Source organism: Neoarius graeffei, chromosome 11 (assembly GCF_027579695.1).
Source record: "Neoarius graeffei isolate fNeoGra1 chromosome 11, fNeoGra1.pri, whole genome shotgun sequence".
NCBI lineage: Eukaryota > Metazoa > Chordata > Actinopteri > Siluriformes > Ariidae > Neoarius > Neoarius graeffei.
The window spans coordinates 15482342-15504850 of NC_083579.1; the positions used below are offsets into that span (position 1 = coordinate 15482342).

General features: G+C 42.2%; 1 protein-coding gene across 1 annotated transcript in view; it reads left to right on the forward strand.

Annotated features, from left to right (window-relative positions):
- The window catches only part of ush2a (Usher syndrome 2A (autosomal recessive, mild)), a 500620-nt gene that overhangs the window by 124059 nt on the left and 354052 nt on the right, over nt 1-22509 (forward strand). Inside the window, exons 12-15 of the mRNA XM_060934842.1 lie at nt 5469-6116; nt 12456-12639; nt 18182-18345; nt 18869-19027. Coding sequence (XP_060790825.1) covers nt 5469-6116; nt 12456-12639; nt 18182-18345; nt 18869-19027 — 1155 coding nt within the window. The remainder of the gene's footprint in view (nt 1-5468; nt 6117-12455; nt 12640-18181; nt 18346-18868; nt 19028-22509) is intronic.

The following is a 22509-nucleotide window of genomic DNA, read 5'->3' on the forward strand; positions in this document are numbered from 1 at the left end:
TCACAGATTAGCTTAGTAGGCTACCTACATACATGAACATAATGTAAGACAACAATTAGACATCAATTTCCTTAATATTTAGTGCATCTTTAAGCTTTGATAAAATATTAAAGGGAAATTAAATTTGAGAACTCTATCTTCTAAAACTACAATGGCAAGCTGTTTCAGTACACTTCTTCAACATTCCGGCGACTTTCATGACAAAAAGGTCTGCCTCAATAAAAGCTCTTGCTTATAAACAATGAGTAGACTTAAACACTTCTCAGTGCCTCAGTTGTAATGCTTGGACCTTTGTTGTACCAGCAATGAAGTAGGGAATTTATTCAAGCTTGTTTAAGGGTGGAAAAAAATTAATCTTTGAGTTTCTAGCACCAGTCTTTACTACTAGCAATGCCAGTGTGTTCGGACAAAAAATGACTAAACTCAGCATGACCTTTTAAAAATGACTGAACTCAGCGTGACCTTTTAACATGCCATTTTTCATTTTACACCACCAATTTACTTTAATTAATATTAATGAAAATAAGTGCTCCAACCCCTAGTAATTGTGTTTGTTGTTTTGTGAACAGAATAGGATGATACGGAGTGAACGAGTAACCAATGGCTCCACACTCTATAATCGGTAGTGTACATTAAATAGCACATGTATAGATTTACAATTATAAGTCTGTAATTATTAGTCCTAAACATTAAGAACTGAAGCCATTTCAAAAACATATGAGATATCTTCATGATACCATAACGATTATTTTGTCATAACAGTCATTGTTATTTCTTCTTGGATGTGAATTTATGGGCCAGGGCATTTCAAGATTGATACTTGATTCAAGGATCGGACTGGATGAAACCTACACACATTCATAGTACTGTGCACATTCATAAATGTGAACTGGTGAAGTGCCAAAAATATGACAATCTAACCAGACATGGCAAGCGAACACATTATACACAAATATACTGTTATAATAATGTGTACATTGTTATTATATAATGTTAATACACAATGTAATTAATACACACATGTTGGAATTTACTCTTCTACCCTACAAAACATATATTCTGACCTTTTAATTGCATTAATATTTTGTTTTGGGCCTGAGATATGGGCAGATCTCCATTTGGCGGCCATTTTGGACACCATCTTGAATTTCTCAGAGAGCACAAGGGGGATTTCCGGGGACTTTTAGTATGTTATTCCTAAAGGTATTCTGAACATATTCTGAAATTTTCGGCTTGTTACTAATTTGTTCCGGGTATAACCCTATTACTCCTGGGCTAACAGTGGATATTTGTATATCCCCGTTGTCAAGCCAGTCCATAGCAACAATAGAAATGTAACTTTGCACCATCTGGTGGTTATTTTGGGTAAAACAGGCCGGGGACGTATTACCCCACGGGGGCTTTTTCCCCCACTATACTCTATCGCAGAAATAAACATATATAGTGCCTTGAAAAAGTATTCATACCCCTTGAACTTTTTCACATTTTTCCACCTTACAACCACGAACTTAAAAGTTTTTTTATTGAGATTTTATGTGATAGACCAACACAGAGTAGCACATAATTGTGAAGTGAAATGAAAATGATAAATAGTCTACAAAATTTTAAACAAATAAAAATCTGAAAAATGTGATGTGCATTAGTATTCAGCCCCCCTGCGTCAATACTTTGTAGAGCCACCTTTTGCTGCAATTACAGCTGCAAGTCTTTTGTGGTATGTCTCTACCAGCTTTGCACATCTAGACACTGAAATTTTTGCCCATTCTTCTTTGCAAAATAGCTCAAGCTCAGCCAGATTGGATGGAGAGCGTCTGTGAACAGCAATTTTCAAGTCTTGCCACAGATGCTCAATGGGATTTAGGTCTGGACTTTGACTGGGCCACACATGAATATTCTTTGATCTAAACCATTCCATTGTAGCTCTGGCTGTATGTTTAGGGTCATTGTCTTGCTGGAAGGTGAATCTCCTTCCCAGTCTCAAGTCTTTTGCAGCCTCCAACAGGTTTTCTTCCAGGATTGCCCTGTATTTAGCTCCATCCATCTTCCCATCAACTCTGACCAGCTTCCCTGTCCCTGCTGAAGAAAAGCATCCCCATAGCATGATGCTGCCACCACCATGTTTCACAGTGGGGATGGTGTGTGCAGGGTGATGAGCAGTGTTAGTTTTCCGCCACACATAGCGCTTTGCATTTAGGCCAAAAAGTTCAACTTTGGTCTCATCTGACAAAAGCACCTTCTTCCACATGTTTGCTGTGTCCCCCAGGAGCGATTCCAGCATCTGATCTTTGGGGGTGCTTAGCCCCCAGAGCTGACAGAGGCACCTGGCTTGAACGACAGTGTTTCCACGTTTATTCCGCATTTAGACTAGACTTAACTAGACAAGAAGGCTAGACTAGACAAGACTAGACTTATGCAATGTTTTAACAGAAGCTGACCCAATAAACTATGATACACTCTCAAAAGAGATGTGTTAAAAACAACACATCAGCGTGTTTATATAAGGACAACACAGTTTGTGTTAATAAATGTGTTGAACTCTATAACACAGTAACTGTGTTGAACTATTTAACACACTAGTGTGTTAAAACAACACAGTTTGTGTTTTATTTATTTATTTAAATAAATAAATAAATAAAACACAAACTAGGGGCGGCATGGTGGTGTAGTGGTTAGCGCTGTCGCCTCACAGCAAGAAGGTCCTGGGTTCGAGCCCCGGGGCCGGCGAGGGCCTTTCTTTGTGGAGTTTGCATGTTCTCCCCGTGTCCGCGTGGGTTTCCTCCGGGTGCTCCGGTTTCCCCCACAGTCCAAAGACATGCAGGTTAGGTTAACTGGTGACTCTAAATTGACCGTAGGTGTGAGTGTGAATGGTTGTCTGTGTCTATGTGTCAGCCCTGTGATGACCTGGCGACTTGTCCAGGGTGTACCCCGCCTTTCGCCCATAGTCAGCTGGGATAGGCTCCAGCTTGCCTGCGACCCTGTAGAAGGATAAAGCGGCTAGAGATAATGAGATGAGATGAGATAAAACACAAACTGTGTTGTTTTAACACACTAGTGTGTTAAATAGTTCAACACAGTTACTGTGTTATAGAGTTCAACACATTTATTAACACAAACTGTGTTGTCCTTATATAAACACGCTGATGTGTTAAATATGTGTTGTTTTTAACACATCTCTTTTGAGAGTGTATCTACACATTTACAACCACTGACACAAATATTTACGTTATATTTTTAACTAAACAAGACCTACTACTGCATTTGTAATGTTGGAGCTATTCATTTTGAACAGTGGTAATTGTTAATTAATGTGTTATTGTGTATTGTGTAATAATAGTGTGTATTATTATGATTTTACATTAGTTTATTTATTATTAGATTTTACATTATTGTGTTGTGTTTAATAATTGTAACTCCAGTCCGTACCTTCACATCTCGCTATGCCAGTAATACTCAGGTGCTACTTCGAGTTCCTCATCGGCGTGGAATCCAGTTAAAAAAAACACCATGTCGTAGCAAGCACTCGCGCGGACAGGCAACCCAATCAGAGGGGACGCAAGGAGGAGAGGTATTTTACTGGTCATAGAACTATCACGTAACAGGTGAATTCAAGAACACACACATGCCTGCGCACACATTCATTGCGCAGTGCGCAAGGGCACTTATTTCTGAAAATTACTTCCAAAAGCAGTGTTTTTGAGGGTGCTGAGCTCGTTTTGGGGGGTGCTTGAGCACCCCCAAAAATAGGCTAAACACGCCCCTGGTGTCCCCTACATGGCTTCTGGCAAACTGCAAACAGGACTTCTTGTGCCTGTCTTTCAACAATGGCTTTCTTCTTGCCACTCTTCCAAAAAGGCCATATTTGTGGAGTGTACGACTTACAGTATAGTTGTCCTGTGCACAGATTCTCCCACCTGAGCTGTGGATTTCTGCAGCTCCTCCAGAGTGATCATGGGCCTCTTGGCTGCTTCTCTGACCAGTGCTCTCCTTGCTCGCTCTGTCAGTTTAGGTGGACGACCATGTCTTGGTAGGTTTGCAGTTGTGCCATACTTTTTCCATTTTTGAATGATGGATTGAACAGTGCTTCTTGAGATGTTCAGAGCTTGGGATATTTTTTTATAACCTAACCCTGCTTTAAACTTCTCCAGAACTTTATCCCTGACCTGTCTGGTGAGTTCTTTGGTCTTCATGATGCTGTTTGTTCTTCAGTGTTCTCTAACAAACCACTGAGGCCTTCACAGAACAAGTGTATTAATGCTGAGAGTAAATTACACACAGTAGGACTCTATTAACTAATTAGATGACTTCTGAAGGCAATTGATTGCACTGGATTATATTTAGAGGTATCAGAGTACAGGGGGCTGAATACTAATGCACACCACATTTTTCAGATTTTTATTTGTTTAAAATTCTGAAGACCATTTATCATTTTCGTTTCACTTCACAATTATGTGCTACTCTGTGTTGGTCTATCACATAAAATCTCAATAAAAAACTTTTAAGTTCGTGGTTGTAACGTGGAAAAATGTGAAAAAGTTCAAGGGGTATGAATACTTTTTCAAGGCACTGTATCACAATGACCAAATTTCAGAGGGAACTAAATTTCATCGATTTTATGAAATCGAAAGGCCATCTAGCTTTAATTAACATGGGCGTGTCCTGGACAGTCTAGTGTAAAATCGACTTTGGAGCTACTCCATATTAAATAAATATCCCTGGTTACTGAAATGTACGTATGCTGTTTGTTCTTAATTACAAATCTCCCATAAGTCACATTTATCTGTATCGATTCTCTGCATGTGTTAAACATTTGCTTTCCTACGATGGTGTATTAGGTTTAAAAAATACAGAGCTAAGGGAGGGCATAACATTCAGAGAAAAAAAAATCAAAATTTCTGAGATTAATTAAAAAGTCATAAATTTATGAGGAAATAAAACTTGGATATTCTCTGAGACAACAAACACATGCTTCCTGGCTGCAGTGCATTCTGAGAAATGTTGTTAAAAATCTCTGAGTGCTTTATTTAAAGACGGCATTTTCTGTAACTCTCAGCTCAGCCCCGGGGTCTGTGGTGTGATAATGTTGATCCAGTCTTGCAGAGTGAAGTGGTCTGGTACCTTAGCGCAAAATAAATAAATAAATAAACCCCACATTTTAACTTTTTGTTGTTGTTGTTGTTGTTGTTCTTGGAAATTTGTGACTTAATAATCACAGAGAATATCTAGGGGTTTTTTTTTTCGCATAAATTTACAACTTTAATTTCTAAAATCTTTTTGGATTTTAGTTTTTGGAAAGTTTACTTCTGATGTTTGGGTTGTTGGTGCCTGTTTTTGTAGCAGTTTATGTGTAAAAAATTCATACTTTAAGCTTTTTTTTCTGTACTCATGGGTTACTGTAATCTAAGTTATATTCGTAGCGATCCTAAGCATTCTTTATGCTAAGAAAATGCTTCCTCCTGTTCTGTTTCCAGGCCTTACCTGTGACCGCTGTAACTACGGCTTCAAGTTTCTTAACCACACAAATCCAGATGGTTGTGAGGTGTGTGGCTGTAATCTGTATGGATCTCTGCACCAGTTTTGTAACCCTTTCTCTGGCCAGTGTGAATGCAAGAATGGTATCCAGGGCCTCCTCTGTGACACTTGCCTTCCTGGCACCTACGGCCCGATGAAAAATGGCGTCTGCACATCCTGTAACTGCAGCACTGCTGGTATCATCTCGGGCTCAGTGTGTCACCCAGTAACAGGTCAGTGTGTGTGCCGGCCGCATGCGGAGGGCCGTCGGTGTGACTTGTGCCATCATGGCTGGTACACACCAGGCCTTGACGAATCTCAGGGCTGCCAGCCATGTCACTGTGATCCCAGGGGCACTGTGGAGGGATCAATTTTGTGTGATAAGGAAACCGGGCAGTGCCAGTGCAAGAAGGGCGTCAAAGGTCTTCGGTGTAACCATTGCTCTGTACATATGTATAACCTGAACGCGGGGAATGACACACATGCATGTCAGCCATGCAACTGCGACCTCGTGGGTACCGTCGCTGGAACAGTGTGCGATTCTGACAGTGGGCAGTGTGTGTGTGTACCCACCCATCGTGCACAGGACTGCAGCGCATGTAAGCCAGGTGAGTGTTTGCAGTAATCTGTGAGTATTATAGAGGAATTAATCTTAGCAACGTTGCTACCAATTACTGAAATTTTACTTTGGTTTTCTAGAAAAAAAATGCATGAAACGTGTGTGTGTGTTTTAATTACTTTGAGCTGTTGATCATGCCAGTGCTTTCATTTCTGCTATTGTTTCGCACAATAAATACCCATTGTGTCACAGATCGCTGCACTCTGCATTTATTCTTGGCTCCACGTTGCATTGTGCTCATATATTTACCCCGTGTTGTCCCCAGGAGTAGCATATGTTTTAGTAGTCGGTGAGATTGGATATTGCATGGCAAATGGTCTTCCTAGAGCCAGTTCCGTCCATAGCATTTGAAAGCCATTCCTGCCATTAAGAATTAGAAGAAGCTCTGAAGGGACGGTGAGTTTGGCCACCACTTCAACACATTTGCGTAAATATCCTTCCGACTGGAGTTGCCAGCTTCTATCCATCCAGTTCAATTTCTTTAAAATAAACTCTAGCATCTGGTTCCATTGTATTTGTAGTGTCACAAAAAACTGGCTTTTTACTCTCAACTCAACCATGCAGGCACTGTGAGCAGTGTTTACTCAGAAATCTCCATGATTTATATTGTAAGACGAATCAGTCCTTTTACAGCGTGAACCACGCTGATATTTTCAACCTCAAAGATCATTCTGAAAATGAAATCCAATATTAAGGTTAAAGGACAACAGCATGTCATACCGATGTCTCAAAATGTTCACACTGTCCAGAATTCACAGCGGAACTGTAAATATTAACCCCCACATTCTGCACACACCACTGTACAGCACATATGGTTCGCACCTCACATGGCTAAAACACTGATGAACATGGACGCTTGTCTGCAGTGCTTCATGCAAGTTCCACTCACGTCTAATAATCATTCAAAAAAGCATCAGGTCTTCGTCTTTAACGCCATTCTGCAGTCAATGCCCAGTCCTAAAATCCAGTGAAAAGAACTCCAAATCTGTTGAGGAAAAAAAATTGTAAAAAGTTGATGTAGCACAAAGACAAGACAGATGAGAGAGAGACTAAAGACATACTCGCTATAAGGCCAAACGTTATAGCCAGCACCGGATCACCACCCACCACCCAAGGCTTTCCACTACAGTGGTGCTTGAAAGTTTGTGAACCCTTTAGAATTTTCTATATTTCTGCATAAATATGACCTAAAACATCATCAGAGTTTCACACAAGTCCTAAAAGTAGATAAATCGAACCCAGTTAAACAAATTAGGCAAAAATATTATACTCGGTTATTTATTTATTGAGGAAAATGATCCAATATTATATATCTGTGAGTGGCAAAAGTATGTGAACCTTTGCTTTCAGTATCTGGTGTGACCCCCCCTTGTGCAGCAATATCTGCAGCTAAATGTTTCTGGTAACTGTTGATCAGTCCTGCACACCAGGTTGGAGGAATTTTAGCCCATTCCTCTGTACAGAACAGCTTCAACTCTGGGATGTTGGTGGGTTTCCTCACATGAACTGCTCGCTTCAGGTCCTTCCACAGCATTTCGATTGGATTAAGGTCAGGACTTTGAATTGGCCATTCCAAAATATTTAACTTTATTCTTCTTTAACCATTCTTTGGTAGAACGACTTGTGTGCTTTGGGTCGTTGTCTTGAGATTCAGATTCACCTTCTCTTGAGATTCAGTTCATGGACAGATGTCCTGACATTTTCCTTTAGAATTCGTTGGTATAATTCAGAATTCATTGTTCCATCAATGATGGCAAGCCGTCCCGGCCCAGATGCAGCAAAACAGGCCCAAACCACGATACTACCACCACCATGTTTCTCAGATGGGATAAGGTTCTTATACTGGAATGCAGTGTTCTCCTTTCTCCAAACATAACGCTTCTTATTTAAACCAAAAAGTTCTATTTTGGTCTCATCCATCCACAAAACATTTTTCTAATAGCCTTCCAATAGTCCACGTGATCTTTAGCAAACTGCAGATGAGCAGCAATGTTCTTTTTAGAGAGCAGTGGCTTTCTCCTTGCAACCCTGCCATGCACACCATTGTTGTTCAGTGTTCTCCTGATGGTGGACTCATGAACATTAACATTAGCCAATGTGAGAGAGGCCTTCAGTCACTTAGCCCATGTTTACATTAGACCGTATCAGCGGATCATCAGATTAAAGTTTTTAAAACGATTAGTGTGCACACAGCAACACCAATACACGATTTGCGTGCACACAACAATACCAATACACGGATACACTCAGCTCCGCAGGCATCCTGCGCTCCAAATCACTCCGCCCTGAACAGCGAGTGCCCTCTGGAGGGTGCGCACTCCGGCCCTGCGCAGCTCACAGAGCGCGCGAGTGAAGCACACTAGCAGTGTTTTCGGGACTGAGCCGCTGTGTGTGTGATCCCAGCGCACATCACTTACCACTTGCAAGTGGAAGGATGGCAAGCCTAAAGACAATCATAACTACACAATGGGCAGTATTTGCATCAGTATTTGCAGTATTTTCATACTTTTATACTCTTTAATGAAAGGTGATACAAGGTGGAAGTCCACGCCATTTTTCAGCAGTCGCGTCACATGACCAACGCCAGCGAATCAGGAAGGTGGATGTCACAGTGACGGTGTCCAATGAGACGCCAGCTAGAGCTCAGCACAGCGTATCCGCATATTCTGAATGTTTACACAGCACCGGAGCTGACACGATCTGGATTGAATACGTGGACGCTGGCGGATTCCCGTTTCCCAGCGTTTCCAGGTGGTTTAATGTAAACGGACAGTGCATCCGCGAAGAAAACGAGACAGATACGGTCTAATGTAAACGTAGCCATAGACGTTACCCTGGGGTCCTTTGTGACCTCGCTGACTATTACACGCCTTGCTCTTGGAGTGATCTTTGTTGGTCAACCACTCTTGGGGAGGGTAACAATGGTCTTAAATGTCCTCCATTTGTACACAATCTGTCTGACTGTGGATTGGTGGAGTCCAAACTCTTTAGAGATGTTTTTGTAACCTTTTCCAGCCTGATGAGCATCAACAATGCTTTTTCTGAGGTCCTCAGAAATCTCCTTTGTTCATGCCATGATACACTTCCACAAACATGTGTTGTGAAGATCAGACTTTGATAGATCCCTGTTCTTTAAATAAAACAGGGTGCCCACTCACACCTGATTGTCATCCCATTGATTGAAAACACCTGACTCTAATTTCACCTTCAAATTAACTGCTAATCCTAGAGGTTCACATACCTTTTGCCACTCGCAGGTATGTAATATTGGATCATTTTCTTCAATAAATAAATGACCAAGTATAATATTTTTGTCTTATTTGTTTAACTGAGTTCTCTTTATCTGCTTTTAAGACTTGGGTGAAAATCTGATGATGTTTTAGGTCATATTTTTTGCAGAAATATAGAAAATTCTAAAGAGTTCACAAACTTTCAAGCACCACTGTAGATCCTGGGGCGTGGCTGCGGGGATTTGTGTTCTGCTTTAGTGAGATCACACCCTGATGTCAGGTGAGGGGGCCTGGTGTTCCAGTTAATCGCAAAGGTGTTGGGTGGGGTTGAGATCTGGACATCCTGTATAGTTGTGTGCTTCCAATTTTGTGGTAACAGTTTGTGGAATGTGATAATCAGGTGTCCACATACTTTTGGCTATTGTTAGCATTATTGTTCTTAAATCTCTTTCGTAACATTATCCATCCATCCATCATCTCATCTCATCTCATTATCTCTAGCCGCTTTATCCTGTTCTACAGGGTCACAGGCAAGCTGGAGCCTATCCCAGCTGACTATGGGCGAAAGGCAGGGTACACCCTGGAGAAGTCGCCAGGTCATCACAGGGCTGACACATAGACACAGACAACCATTCACACTCACATTCACACCTACGGTCAATTTAGAGTCACCAGTTAACCTAACCTGCATGTCTTTGGACTGTGGGGGAAACCGGAGCACCCGGAGGAAACCCACGCGGACACGGGGAGAACATGCAAACTCCGCACAATAAGGCCCTCGCCGGCCACAGGGCTCGAACCCGGACCTTCTTGCTGTGAGGCGACAGCGCTAACCACTACACCACCGTGCCGCCCCCATCCATTATCTGTAGCTACTTATCCTGTGCAGGGTCGCAGGCAAGCTGGAGCCTATCCCAGCTGACTGTGGGTGAGAGGTGGGGTACACCCCGGACAAGTCACCAGGTCATCGCAGGGCTGACACATAAAGACCAACAACCATTTACACTCACATTTACACCTACTGTCAATTTAGAGCCACCAATTAGCCTAACCTGTATGTATTTGGACTGTGGGGGAAACCGGAGCACCCAGAGGAAACCCATGCAGACATGCGGAGAACATGCAAACTCCACACAGAAAGGCCCTCATAGGCCACTGGGCTCGAACCCAGGACCTTCTTGCTGTGAGGCAACAATGCTAACCATTACACCACCGTGCTGCCCCTCTTAACATTATATTTGTGATATTTGGAAAACAGACACCTGTACAGCCTGTACCGTGTAAGGGATTAACCAGTTAACTAGTTGACCAGTAGTTTTAATTTAAAAAACAAACAAACAAACAAAAAACTAGTTGCCTTTTCCAAAGTGAAAGCAAAAAAAAAATTGTACAATGCATTAAGATGTACATACAAAGTGATAACAGAATGAACACCTTCCATTAAAACAAAGGTAAATAAAAATATATATTCTATCCACATTCACTGGATATGAGCAATTGCCTGCTCTGATTGGGTACTCTACTACTGGGTTATCAGCTCATATACCGTGAGTAGAGAAAAACAAAATTGTGGCTTTGTTATCAAGTATTTAAAAGAAACAGAAATAGCTAAAAGAATCTAGCTTGTTTGTTTTTTCCCCAATATCTCCTGTTCCAGCCCAGTCGGTGGCAGTAATGCACCTTTAAGTTGGTTTACCAACCGCCAAAAAAACCCTAAAGGAGAAGAAGAAAACCAAAATGGCGGTGCATGTTGCTGAACCAACCGAAGACGAAATAAAAACTCTGCTCGAAAACAAAACCCCAAAAATACCAAAAAAGCAACAAAATATGGAATGGAAGTATTTAATAGTAAGAACGTATCTTTTAATTTTTTCAAGAATTAGTATTATCACATTTTTCATAAATTGCTCCTGTCATTTCGCCAGTTTGTTTACATTCTAAGTGGAAATGATTTTGTCAGACATTTTGTGTAAAGTTTTTATTTATCAAATTTGCAAAAAATACAAATAAAAATGCTCTGTTTCTCAAAATCCAGTGAATGTGGATAGAATAAAACAGTTATTCCTCTCAATCTCGTTGTAAATGGCTTATAGCCAACTCGGTGCTACGTGCCTCATTGGCTATCAGCTCATGTACGACTCGATTTCATGGAATAACTGTTAAATATTTTCCCAGCATAGTCTTGTGCAAATATACTTAGAATGATTTTTAACCATCAGCATGCACTTCTTTATTATCTGCCTTGCTGTTTTTTCCTAATTCCCCAAGTAGTCAACAGTCCCACTAGTCAATGTACTAGAAAAATCAACTCGCCTACATAACCCAGTATATATGTTAAAGAAACAATATAATAATTATATTATTATACACTATACATTAACTATAATAAATACTGTATAAATCACCTAGTAGCATGCAGTTGAATAGTTTCTGTTTGCCTTTCTTTTTCCTAGAAATCTCCCATTTTACTTTTAGAACCAAGGTTATTAGTGCTAATCAGTAGAGTAGAGAATAATCATACATTAAAAAAATGAATATCCTTCACTTATGGTTCTTCATAGAGCACCCCATGGAAGCTTGATGCAGTAACCAGACAGGGATGTACAGTTTCTCGTTCTCACCCACACCACCTGATGAAATAGTGCAGGGTGTACCCAGCTTTCCGCTGAGCCTTCCGGTCCACACAGCACATAAAGCATGTGCACCGAGAGTGGTGCTGGCAGGAGAAAATTGAAAGCGCAGGGAGAGAGGGGGAGATCCATCTACAAGAGCTGATGACTCTGTTTGGGCCCTCCCCGTCCCCCACTCCCGCCCCCACCATGTGTGTCACGGCTCCATTCACTCATATTTCACCCGTGGGCTGGGGAGAAGGCTGTGATTGAAACATCTCAAACCTGCTGGTCCTTCCAGTCTGAATGATGCCCTTGAGTTTCACAGTCTTTCCTTCTTCTCTTGAAAGTACAACATGATCCATTTGCTCTTGCTAAGATAGCCACATGGTCCAGTGTGGCAAACTATGAATGAAGGCTTATGTATCTCATTTGAAATCAGGAAATCATTTTATTTTTTTGTTTGTTTGTTTTGTATTGTTACTGTAGGCTACTTCCATTCAGACAAGCATCATGGTCTGTGTGAGGCCTGCGACTGTCACCCAGTGGGAGCAGTTGGACAAGTGTGTGCTGCAGATACGGGGCAATGTGTGTGTACTGATTCATCACTAGCTGGCCGAAAGTGTGACCAATGCCAGGACCTTTACTTTGGTTTTAACCCCATCATGGGCAGGTTAGTTGTACCCTCTAACTACCTACCCCTACAAGAAAAAAAAAAGTGCATGATTGTTCACGTACACCTAGACTAAAGATATTCAACCTCAGTTTTTCACAACTCCACACATTTCATTTTACCATACATTTCTTTTGGCGAGTCTGTTATGGCATCTACTTTATGAACATCAGAGGTGAAATCAATCAGAGGCAGATTTAAAAGATTCCAGGAATTGCTGTAATGACTTTGTGGCAGCAGGGACATGGTTGAGCGTCGGCTGTGAATGGCGAGGAATCAGGTTGAACCAGCAGGTAACGTGATGAGTTACACCTGTGTCTAATTACTGGCTGTCGATTAATGTGTGCTTCTGTGTCTTTTGGTCAGCCAGTAATGAGAGAGAGAAAGAGAGAGAGCTGCATTCCCCAATGTGTGTGTGCATGAGTGTGTTAATATTCACTGAAAAGTGAAAGTTAAAATAAAGCACTCCTTGAGCTGTCACTCCTGTTTGCAGTTCCTCACTGCCCCAACATAGAAAGTTGTTACACTTGTGCTGAAACCCAGGATTGAGGAACAAACACTGCCATGGAGTCCAAACCAGTCAGGGAACTCCTCCAGGCACTCGCCAACAACCTCCAGTGCCAGCACCAAGACCTATTCGTGCTGTCCATCGAACAGGGGCAGCACTTCCAGGCCCTGCTCGAGGCCAAGGCGAAGGACCAGCAGGTGATGCAGTGCTTGGTCCAGTTAGCGGGTACTCCAGTGGTCACTCCTGCGGCCAGCATTCCCATTCCCATTCACCTGGTCAAGATGGGGCTGCAGGTTGACCCCGAAGACTTCCTCAAGCTGTTCAGATTTGTCGCATAGGTGAGCTCATGGCCAATCTCACGGTTGGTAGCCCACCTATTGCTGTTTTTGTCAGGGGAAGCACAGCTTCTAACTTGGTAGCTCCTGGTGACCAGCATGCTGGAGCACCCAGTCCTGAAGTGGGCTATACTGCAACAGGTTGGACGTGACCCAGAAGAGCATCGCCAGCATTTCCACACACTGGTATAAGGAGGAGTTGGATGCCCATTTGCTTTCACACAACAGCTCCAGGATGCCTGTTGACAGTGGCTGCTGGCAGGAGAGTGTGACATGGAGGATGTCATCCATTACGTGACACTGGAGCAGTTCGTTACCCAGCTACCAAGTGAGACCTTGACGTGGATCCAGTGTCACTGCACAGCATCAGTGGAGGAAGCAGTCTGGCTGGCAGAGGACCACCTGACAGAATTTCCAGGATCAGATGCTCCTGCAGCTTCTCTCTCTCTCTCTCTCTCTCTCGCCCCCCCATCCCTCTCCTCGCCCCTCCCTTACCCTTGCCCCATGGAGACAGAGCCAATTCCCCTGACTCCCACTCCCTGTTCTCGTGTCTGTCCTCATGTCTCCTCAAACCCCTTCTCCTTCTGGGTCTGTGCTGCCACTAATGCCCTCTCTCTCTCCACAAGTGGACCCATCCGTGCCCACCAGAATTGGGAGCATGTCCAGGCAGGTCAGTCAGCACAGCAGGAAGGATGGGATTTCCCAGGGTCAGCATTTTTGCAAAGAGGCAGGGATTCTGATTCACATTCCTGACACGCTGCGGGCTTCCTCCAATCAAGCAGGAACATACTGTGTCTCTCTGAGAATTCATCAGGCTTTGGTGGATCCTGGTTATAATCAGACCTCTATTCATCAAAGTGAGGCACCAAGAAATGCACTATTGGTGAAGGTGCAGTGTGTACATGGGGATGTTCACAAATATCTGCTAATGCCCATCACTATTCATTTCCAGGGTGAGAAGCATAGTGTGGTGGCAGTGGTTAGCCCAAGCCTCACCCATCCACTTATCCTGGGAACAGATTGGCCGGGGTTTAGTACACTAATAAAACAGTTAGTAGTGGATGGGCCCTGCATTAGCATGTCACAGGGGAATCCCGTGGCAACATTGGCTAGTGTCAGCTCTGCATCATGATGACATGGAGAGGGGGGGAGGGTACTGCCCCTCCTCTCTCTCTGGGGAGTCCCATGGATTTCTCACTATAGCAGATGTGAAAGAGACTCTGAGGCATGCTTTTGACCAAGTGAGAGTAATCGATGGCCAAAACCTCCAGCCTAACATTGCTCTTTCCTTTCCATATTTCTCTGTTCTTAAGGATGGATTATATCAAATGAGGCAGGAAGAGATGAGACAGTTGTTGGTCCCAAAGAGCCATAGGGAACTTTTATTCCATGCAGCTCATCATAATCCTATGGCTGGGGGCAGTTTTGTCCCAGGTGGTGGAGAGGGAGGAGCGCCTGGTGTTGTACATCTGCTGCAAGCTCTCGATGCGAGAGTCGAAGTACAGTACCACAGAGAAGGAGTGTTTGGCCATGAAGTAGGCAGTCCTCACCCTCTGGTGCGACCTACTAGTACACCCATTCATGCTCTGTTCCGACCATGCCCCACTCCAGTGGCTCCACCACATGAAGGATGCCAATGCGCAGCTCACTCGTTGGTATCTGGCCCTTCAGCCCTTCAAGTTTGAAGTGGTCCACAGGCCGGGGTCACGGATGGTGGTGGCACATTACCTCTCCTGCCAGGGGGGAGTCAGCTGCAGGCCAGAAGGGTCCCGGGTCTGAGTCAGACGGTAGGGTTGTGTGGCAGCAAGGGCATGGTCGAGCGTCGGCTGTGAACAGCGAAGAGTCGGTTTGAACCAGCAGGTAATGTGATGAGTTACATCTGTGTCTAATTACTGGCTCTCGATTAATGTGTGTCTTTCAGAAAGCCAGTAACTAGAGAGAGAGCTGCATTCCCCAGAGTGTGTGTGTGTGTGTGTGTGTGTGCTATTATTCACTGAAAAGTGAAAGTTAAATAAAGTGCACCTTGAACTGTTGCTCCTGTTTCCAGTTCCTCCCTGCACCAAATTAGAAAGTTGTTACAAACTGGTAGAAGCTTCTGACTGTCATAATTAGGAGTTAATAAGGAATACCCTTGTGACTTGGGAGTAATTCCTAAACAAATGGAAGCACCATAAGCATATGTATAAACAACATAAACAACATTGATCAACTCATTTGGGAAGGAGGCACAAATTAACCCCCAGGGATAAGCAAGCTTTGGTACAAAATGGTTCAACTGAATGTCAAAACATCAACAAAGGAACTGGTGAAGGAGTTGGTGGCATCAGATACCAAAGTACATCATACAAAATATACCCACCCTTAAGAGAGTCCTACATCAGCATGGCCTGAAAGGCCGTCTTTCAGAAAGTAGTCCCTACTCCAAGACTGGTATGAAAAATACAGACTGAACTTTTCAGGTGATCCCCAGCGTTTTGGAGAAGTTTCTGGTCAGACGAAACAAAAATAGAACTCTTTGGCCATAACAATTTGTGTCACATAGGAAGAAAGGGTGAGGCTTTTAATCCACAGAACACTGTCCCAACTGTGAAGCATGGGGTGGCGGCATTGTGTTGTGAGGATGTTTTGCTGGACGTCTGCTTATTTTAATTAGCAATTAAAAGGCAATGCCACCAATACTCACAGCACTTGACCTACTGAAAATCTGACATAAATCTGTCTTGTTGCTATAATTTTGAAATAACCTCTTTATGGAAATAAAGTAGATAATTTAATTGACTTAAAGCAGGAAATGTATGGTAAGATGAAATGTGGGAAGTTATAAAATGTCTCTAGCCTTGGCGTAAGTAAAGTGTAGAAGCCTCTAATTTCCCCTCCTCCCTCCATGGATAGCACTGATGACTGAGTCTTGTGTATATAACCATGTCTTTCCACTTCTCTATGGCTATTTGAGCTAGTTAGCAGTTTGATGGCCTGCAGGTCCAGCCTGTGTTCATAAAAGGTCAGAGCAGCCATTACAGTAACCTGCCTAAATGATCATAAATGATCATATGCTTTAATGCTCTCGGAACACTTGATTTGTCAGATACATCAATTAAGCAATAAATATGTCATGCATTATAGCCACCTTAATTATATACACCTCAGCAACTCACCAGCTTGGGGCATATGACCTCAGACAAGACACAAACGCAAATCCTTTCATACTGTTTTTATTATTATTATTATTATTATTATTATTATTATTATTATTGTTATTATTATTATTATGTTATATTCAGCATTTTTTAAAATATATTATCGGGTTTCTGAGACCATACCACCCTTAGGTACGTTTGGTCCGGAGTCTTGTTTGAACGACCTTCAAGAACGCTCCAAGGAGATATTTAACCTCGAGCCATGCTGAGCAAAGCAGAAAAAAACCATGGGAGCCACCATAAGCAGCTTCCACATTAACATCATTTACCTTTCCAAAATAAAATCTTGGATGTTTGTAAGCACTGCAGGTTGACTGAATATTAATTGTGATGAGATGCTGAAAATGTGTGAGGGGTTTTGGTTTTTTTTTTTGTACATCAACAGAAACGCCTACCAGACATCACAAATCGCTAATCCATATGTGTCATGATGGATCTCCCACTTGCACTTATTCACAGTAGGGATGAAAAATGAACTATTTAAAATGATTACCAAGGAGCTTGAATGACATCAGGAGAATCCACCAAATAAAGATTTCTTTATATAAATATTACAAACTGATTTACCCTACCTCCTTCAAAATCAATAGGCTTGTGCATCGTATTTTGTGGATATTATATTGCTCTGTCCAATGTGGTTCATCTAATGGGGGTAGTTAAAAGGCCACAATATGGTTATGGAATATTTCCCATCACAGCAGATGACATAAGCCAGCCTACCCAGAATGCAGTGGTTGGCTAATCATTTAACCTTGGAGGAAAACAGTTTTATTGCATGGGGAAGATCCATTTCTGCTTACAAACTAGGAATGTAATTTACCTGTTTATTCTAGTGGCCGCTGGAACTTGTTCAATCATGTTTAGTTTACACAAAGCAAACTTTGCACACCAAGCCTATTTTCAGCATCTGGCCTGAGCCCACGCAGACACACTTTCGGGACACGTTATCTCTAATTGCGAGATATATCAGTGTCCAAAATTTCATATCACAAGCAAGTAGGACTTCAAAATGTTTTTATTGTGGCGCATTTATTTTATGGCTTTTATCTGCATGGATGAACAATTATTGAGAAGTTGTGTTTCCTTGTGAAGAGTCAAGGTCGAACCGTGTCAGAAAGTGATGAAGAAATTCCTCCTCCCCCCAGATGACAGGACAAATTTGCGGCTCATTAAGAATCTTGGGCTTTTCTCAGCTGCATGTGAGAGTGTCAGGAGAGTGTCAGGCTCTTGGCCCTCACATCACCCTTCACCATGTCCACTGGGGTTACATCCCTTCACACTCTACAACATCCTTCCTTCAAGCTGTATGTGTGCATCAGTAAATGTCTCTTTTTTAGTGTCTGTGCGTAACCTTCTCATCTCCTCAAGGCCAGGTCCCCTGTGAAAACACAACTTCTCCACAATGCAAATAAATCTGGACTAAACTTTTGGTGACTGATTTGATGTCATACACCAGATCTGTGCATGAGAACTTCCTTCTCTTGTGTCTACTCCGTGTCTAGGTGTGAGCAGTGTGGCTGTGATCCAGCAGGGAGTTTCAGCGGCTCCTGCCATGCTGAGACAGGCCGGTGCCTGTGCAAGCTGTTTGTGACGGGCGAGAAATGTGAACTGTGTGTCGAAGGAGCGAGTCACATGGACCCGGCCAACCACTTGGGCTGCAGTAAAGGTCACAACTCAAAAACCATTTTCATATGGTCCTCCAGATGGACTTTTGATTCTGTAGAACCATTTCAACTTTTTTGTCCTTGGTTGTGTTTACAGTAGCAACACTTAAGTGTATGTAGACCCTGTGCTTTCGCTCGCTAAACACGGACCTGTTTGCTTTCTTTCCTGACACACGCATTGTTTAGAAGTTATATGTTTATATATATATATTTAGCTATTGCACATTCTTTCATGCATTTTACAGCCCTAATGTATCCCTGGTCTTGGGGGGTGCCACACTTAATGCCTCAGGCTTCCACCCCCCACAAATCTGTTTTATTAAGTTAGTGCATTTTAAGTGCGCTGCATGTTTGGCCCAGAAAGCTCCCCCATCCTTTTTATACACAGTCCATTTGTTGCATTTGCCGGCAGCAAGATCTTTAACCTTGCTGTTTTTCCTTGGCCAATGATGTTGTTGTTTTTTCACTGTGACCCTAAAGATCGTTAATCATCCTTATTTCTCTCTTCTCTCACCCACTGTTCAGAGCCCAGACAGCAGCCTCCTCCGATGGGCACCGCACTCAATGCCAGCACTGTGGAGCTGACCTGGAACACCCCAGATTCCCCCAACAGCAACGCCCTCACCTACACACTTCTCCGGAACCTGGAGCCAATCCATACCAGCTACAGCCAGCTTCCGTTCGGTTAGTCAGTTCAGTTCAATATTTATATCATGCTTTTAACAATAGACATTGTCACAAAGCAGCTTTACACAAATCCAGATGTAGACTTAGATTTAGATCTATAATGAGCAAGCCAGAGGTGACGATGGCAAAGGAAGACTCTCTCAGATGACATGAGGAAGAAACTTGGAGAGGAACGATAATCCAAAAAGAACCCATGCTTTTCTTAGTGAAACAGGGTAGTGCGATTATAAATGGTTCAAATTTTACAAATGTAAAGTCAAACAGAAGAGTTCAGGAATAAGCACAGGATGATCTTTACAATTACAGCAGCATTTATTAGTGCCCACATATCCAAGAGGGTTTTCTTGTTTGGAAGCTGAATTTATGTTTGCCTTAGTACGTGATATGCGTTACACAGGATCAGGGTGTATATATTTTTATATTTTGGAGGAGACGCAGTGTTCCCTCAAAGGTAGGAATATCTGACAGTTTTGTCATTTACACACCTCCAATGTGGTAACAAAATGGCTTAAAGACAGTAAAGTATTGGAGTGGCCATCACATCACATCACATCACATCATCCTGACCTGAGTCCCAGTGAGAATTTGTGGACTGAACTGAAAAAGCATGCCCAAGTAAGGAGACCCATAAACCTGCCTGAGTCACACCAGTTCTGTCAAGAGGAATGGGTAAAATTTCCGCTAAAGTATCGTGAGAAGCATGTGGAAAGCCACCCCAAGCGTTTGATTCAAGTTAAGCAATTAAAAGTCAATGCCACCAAAAATAACACAGTGTATGTCAACATTTGTACTGCTGAAAACGTGATATAGTATAGTGTCTTCCAAAAGTATTCATTCCCCTTGGTGTTTGTCCTGTTTTGTCACATTACAAGCTGGAATTAAAATGGATTGTTGGGGGGGTTAGGACCATTTGATTTACACAACATACCTACCACTTTAAAGGTGAAAATTGTTTTTTTTATTGTGACACAAACAATAATTAAGATGATTAAGTATGCATAGGTATTCAGCCCCCCAAAATCAATACTTTGTAGAGCCACCTTTTGCTGCAATTACCGCTGCAAATCTCTTGGGGCATGTCTCTATTAGCTTAGCACATCTAGCCACTGGGATTTTTGCCCATTCCTTCAAGTTAGATGGATTGCGCTGGTGTACAGCAATCTTCAAGTTATGCCACAGATTCTCAATTGGATTGAGGTCTGGGCTTTGACTAGGCCATTCCAAGATGCTTCCCTTTAAACCACTCCAATGTAGCTTTAGCAGTATGTTTAGGGTCATTGTCCTGCTGGAATGTGAATCTTCATCACAGTCTTAAACTTCTGGCCGACTCAAACAGGTTTTCCTCCAGAATTGCCCTGTATTTAGTGCCATCCATCTTTCCTTCAGTCCTGACCAGCTTTCCTGTCCTTGCAAATGAAAAACATCCCCACAGCATGATGCTGCCACCACCATGCTTCACTGTAGGAATGGTGTTTTCAGGGTGTTGGGATTGTACCACGCATGGCATTTCCCATGATGGCCAAAAAGATCAATTTTAGTCTCATCTGACCAGAGAATATTCTTCTATGTGCTACATGCTATTGGGCAAACTCCAAATGTGTTTTCTTAAGCAATTAATTTTTTTCTGGCCACTCTTCCATAAAGCCCTGCTCTGTAGAGTGTACGGCTTAAAGTGGCCCTATGGACAGATACTCCCATCTCTGCTGTGGATCTTTGCAGCTCCTTCAGTGTTATCTTTGGTGTCTTTGTTGCATCTCTGATTAATGCCCTCCATGTCCAGTCTGTGAGTTTTGGTGGGTGAGCTTCTCTTGTCAGGTTTGTAGTGATGCCATATTCTTTCCATTTTGCTATAATGGATTTAATGGTACGCCGTGGGATATTCAAAGTTTGGGATATTTTTTATAACCCAACCCTGATCTATACTTTTCCATAACTTTGTCTCTGACCTGTTTGGAGGCTCCTTGGTTCTCATGTTGCTTGCTTAGTAGTGTAGCAGAGTCAGGGTCCTTCCAGAACAGGTTGATTTATATACACATCATGTGACACTTTGTTCTTAATCAGCTAATTGTGTGACTTATGAAGTGAATTGGTTGGACCAGCTCTTATTTAGGGGTTTCATACGAAAGGGGGTGAATACTTGTGCACACTCCAGATTTCTGGGTTTTTTTTTTCATCTTAATTATTGTTTGTGTCACAATAAAACAACAGTTTGCACCTTTAAAGCGGTAGGCATGTTGTGTAAACCAAACTGTACTAACCCCCCAAAAATCCATTTTAATTCCAGCTTGTAATGCAACAAAACAGGACAAACACCAAGGGGGTTGAATAATTTTGTAAGACACTGTAAATAAAGGCTGAAATAAATATGTCTCTTAGCTTTTATTTTGAAATTAATGCTTAGGGAAATGTTATAAAATGTTTTTCACCTAGCTGTATGTAAACTGTTGATCTCAACTGTAGAAACATCTAATTAGGTACATAATACAACAAACAGGGGCAGGAATATTGGACAGTTTTAACTTCGTAGGGACTTTTGGCTTGTCCCCACAATGAAAGCTGCTTTTCTTTCCTTTTATTAAAAAAAGTTTCCTTTTGGTTGCGAAGCTTAAGGTTAAGGAAGAAGCATGGCTTTAATTAGTTGTGTTTAACAACTGTCAATGGGAAGTCCTGACAAGAATAGGTAAGACAAGTGTGTAGGTGCAGTGGCGGAGCCAGACCATTTTTCTAGGGGTGGCCAGACTTAGACCACTGTTCACACAGGGGTGGCATATAAACCGATATCTTCTTGTTGTTATTTTTCTGTGGGGCAAGTCGCTGTAGGTCTTAGTGGTGTTTCTTGGTCACTCACTTATTAATTTGGGCAGGCAGTGACTGCCATGTAGAATTACATCATGAAGACCTGCATAACAAGCTTTTTAATGTATTATTAAGCTGATTTAAAAAAAAAAAACTTAAACAGTTGTGAAAATTGTGTCTTTTTAATTGGTGATAAAGCTCACACAATAATTTAAAAAATTTACACACACACACACACACACACACACACGTGTGTGTATATGAGAAGGTACTTCTACTCGTGACCGTGGCACGTTCCGATTTTTTCGAATTCCGTCCATGATTTGGAAAGAGGAAACTCTGAGGCTTAGTACAGAGAGGAGATGAGGGGATCAGGACACTTCGTCCAATAGTTAAGACGTTTCGTCCAAAGCCTTTTTCATAAGCACTATCAATTATTTTATATTTCAGGTGTTCGCGAATGAAGCCCCTGCGAGAGCACTGCTCGGCGCCTAAAGATTTAACATGATCCATAATATGGCACTCATTTGCTTTACAAAAATGTGTTTTGCTTCAGTCAGATTCCATTGAGAATTCCTCCTTTTTTTCAAACAAACAAACAAGCAAACAAACAAATACCTGAAATATAAAATAACTGATAGTGCATATGAAAAAGGCTTTGGACAAAATGACCTGTATTCGTA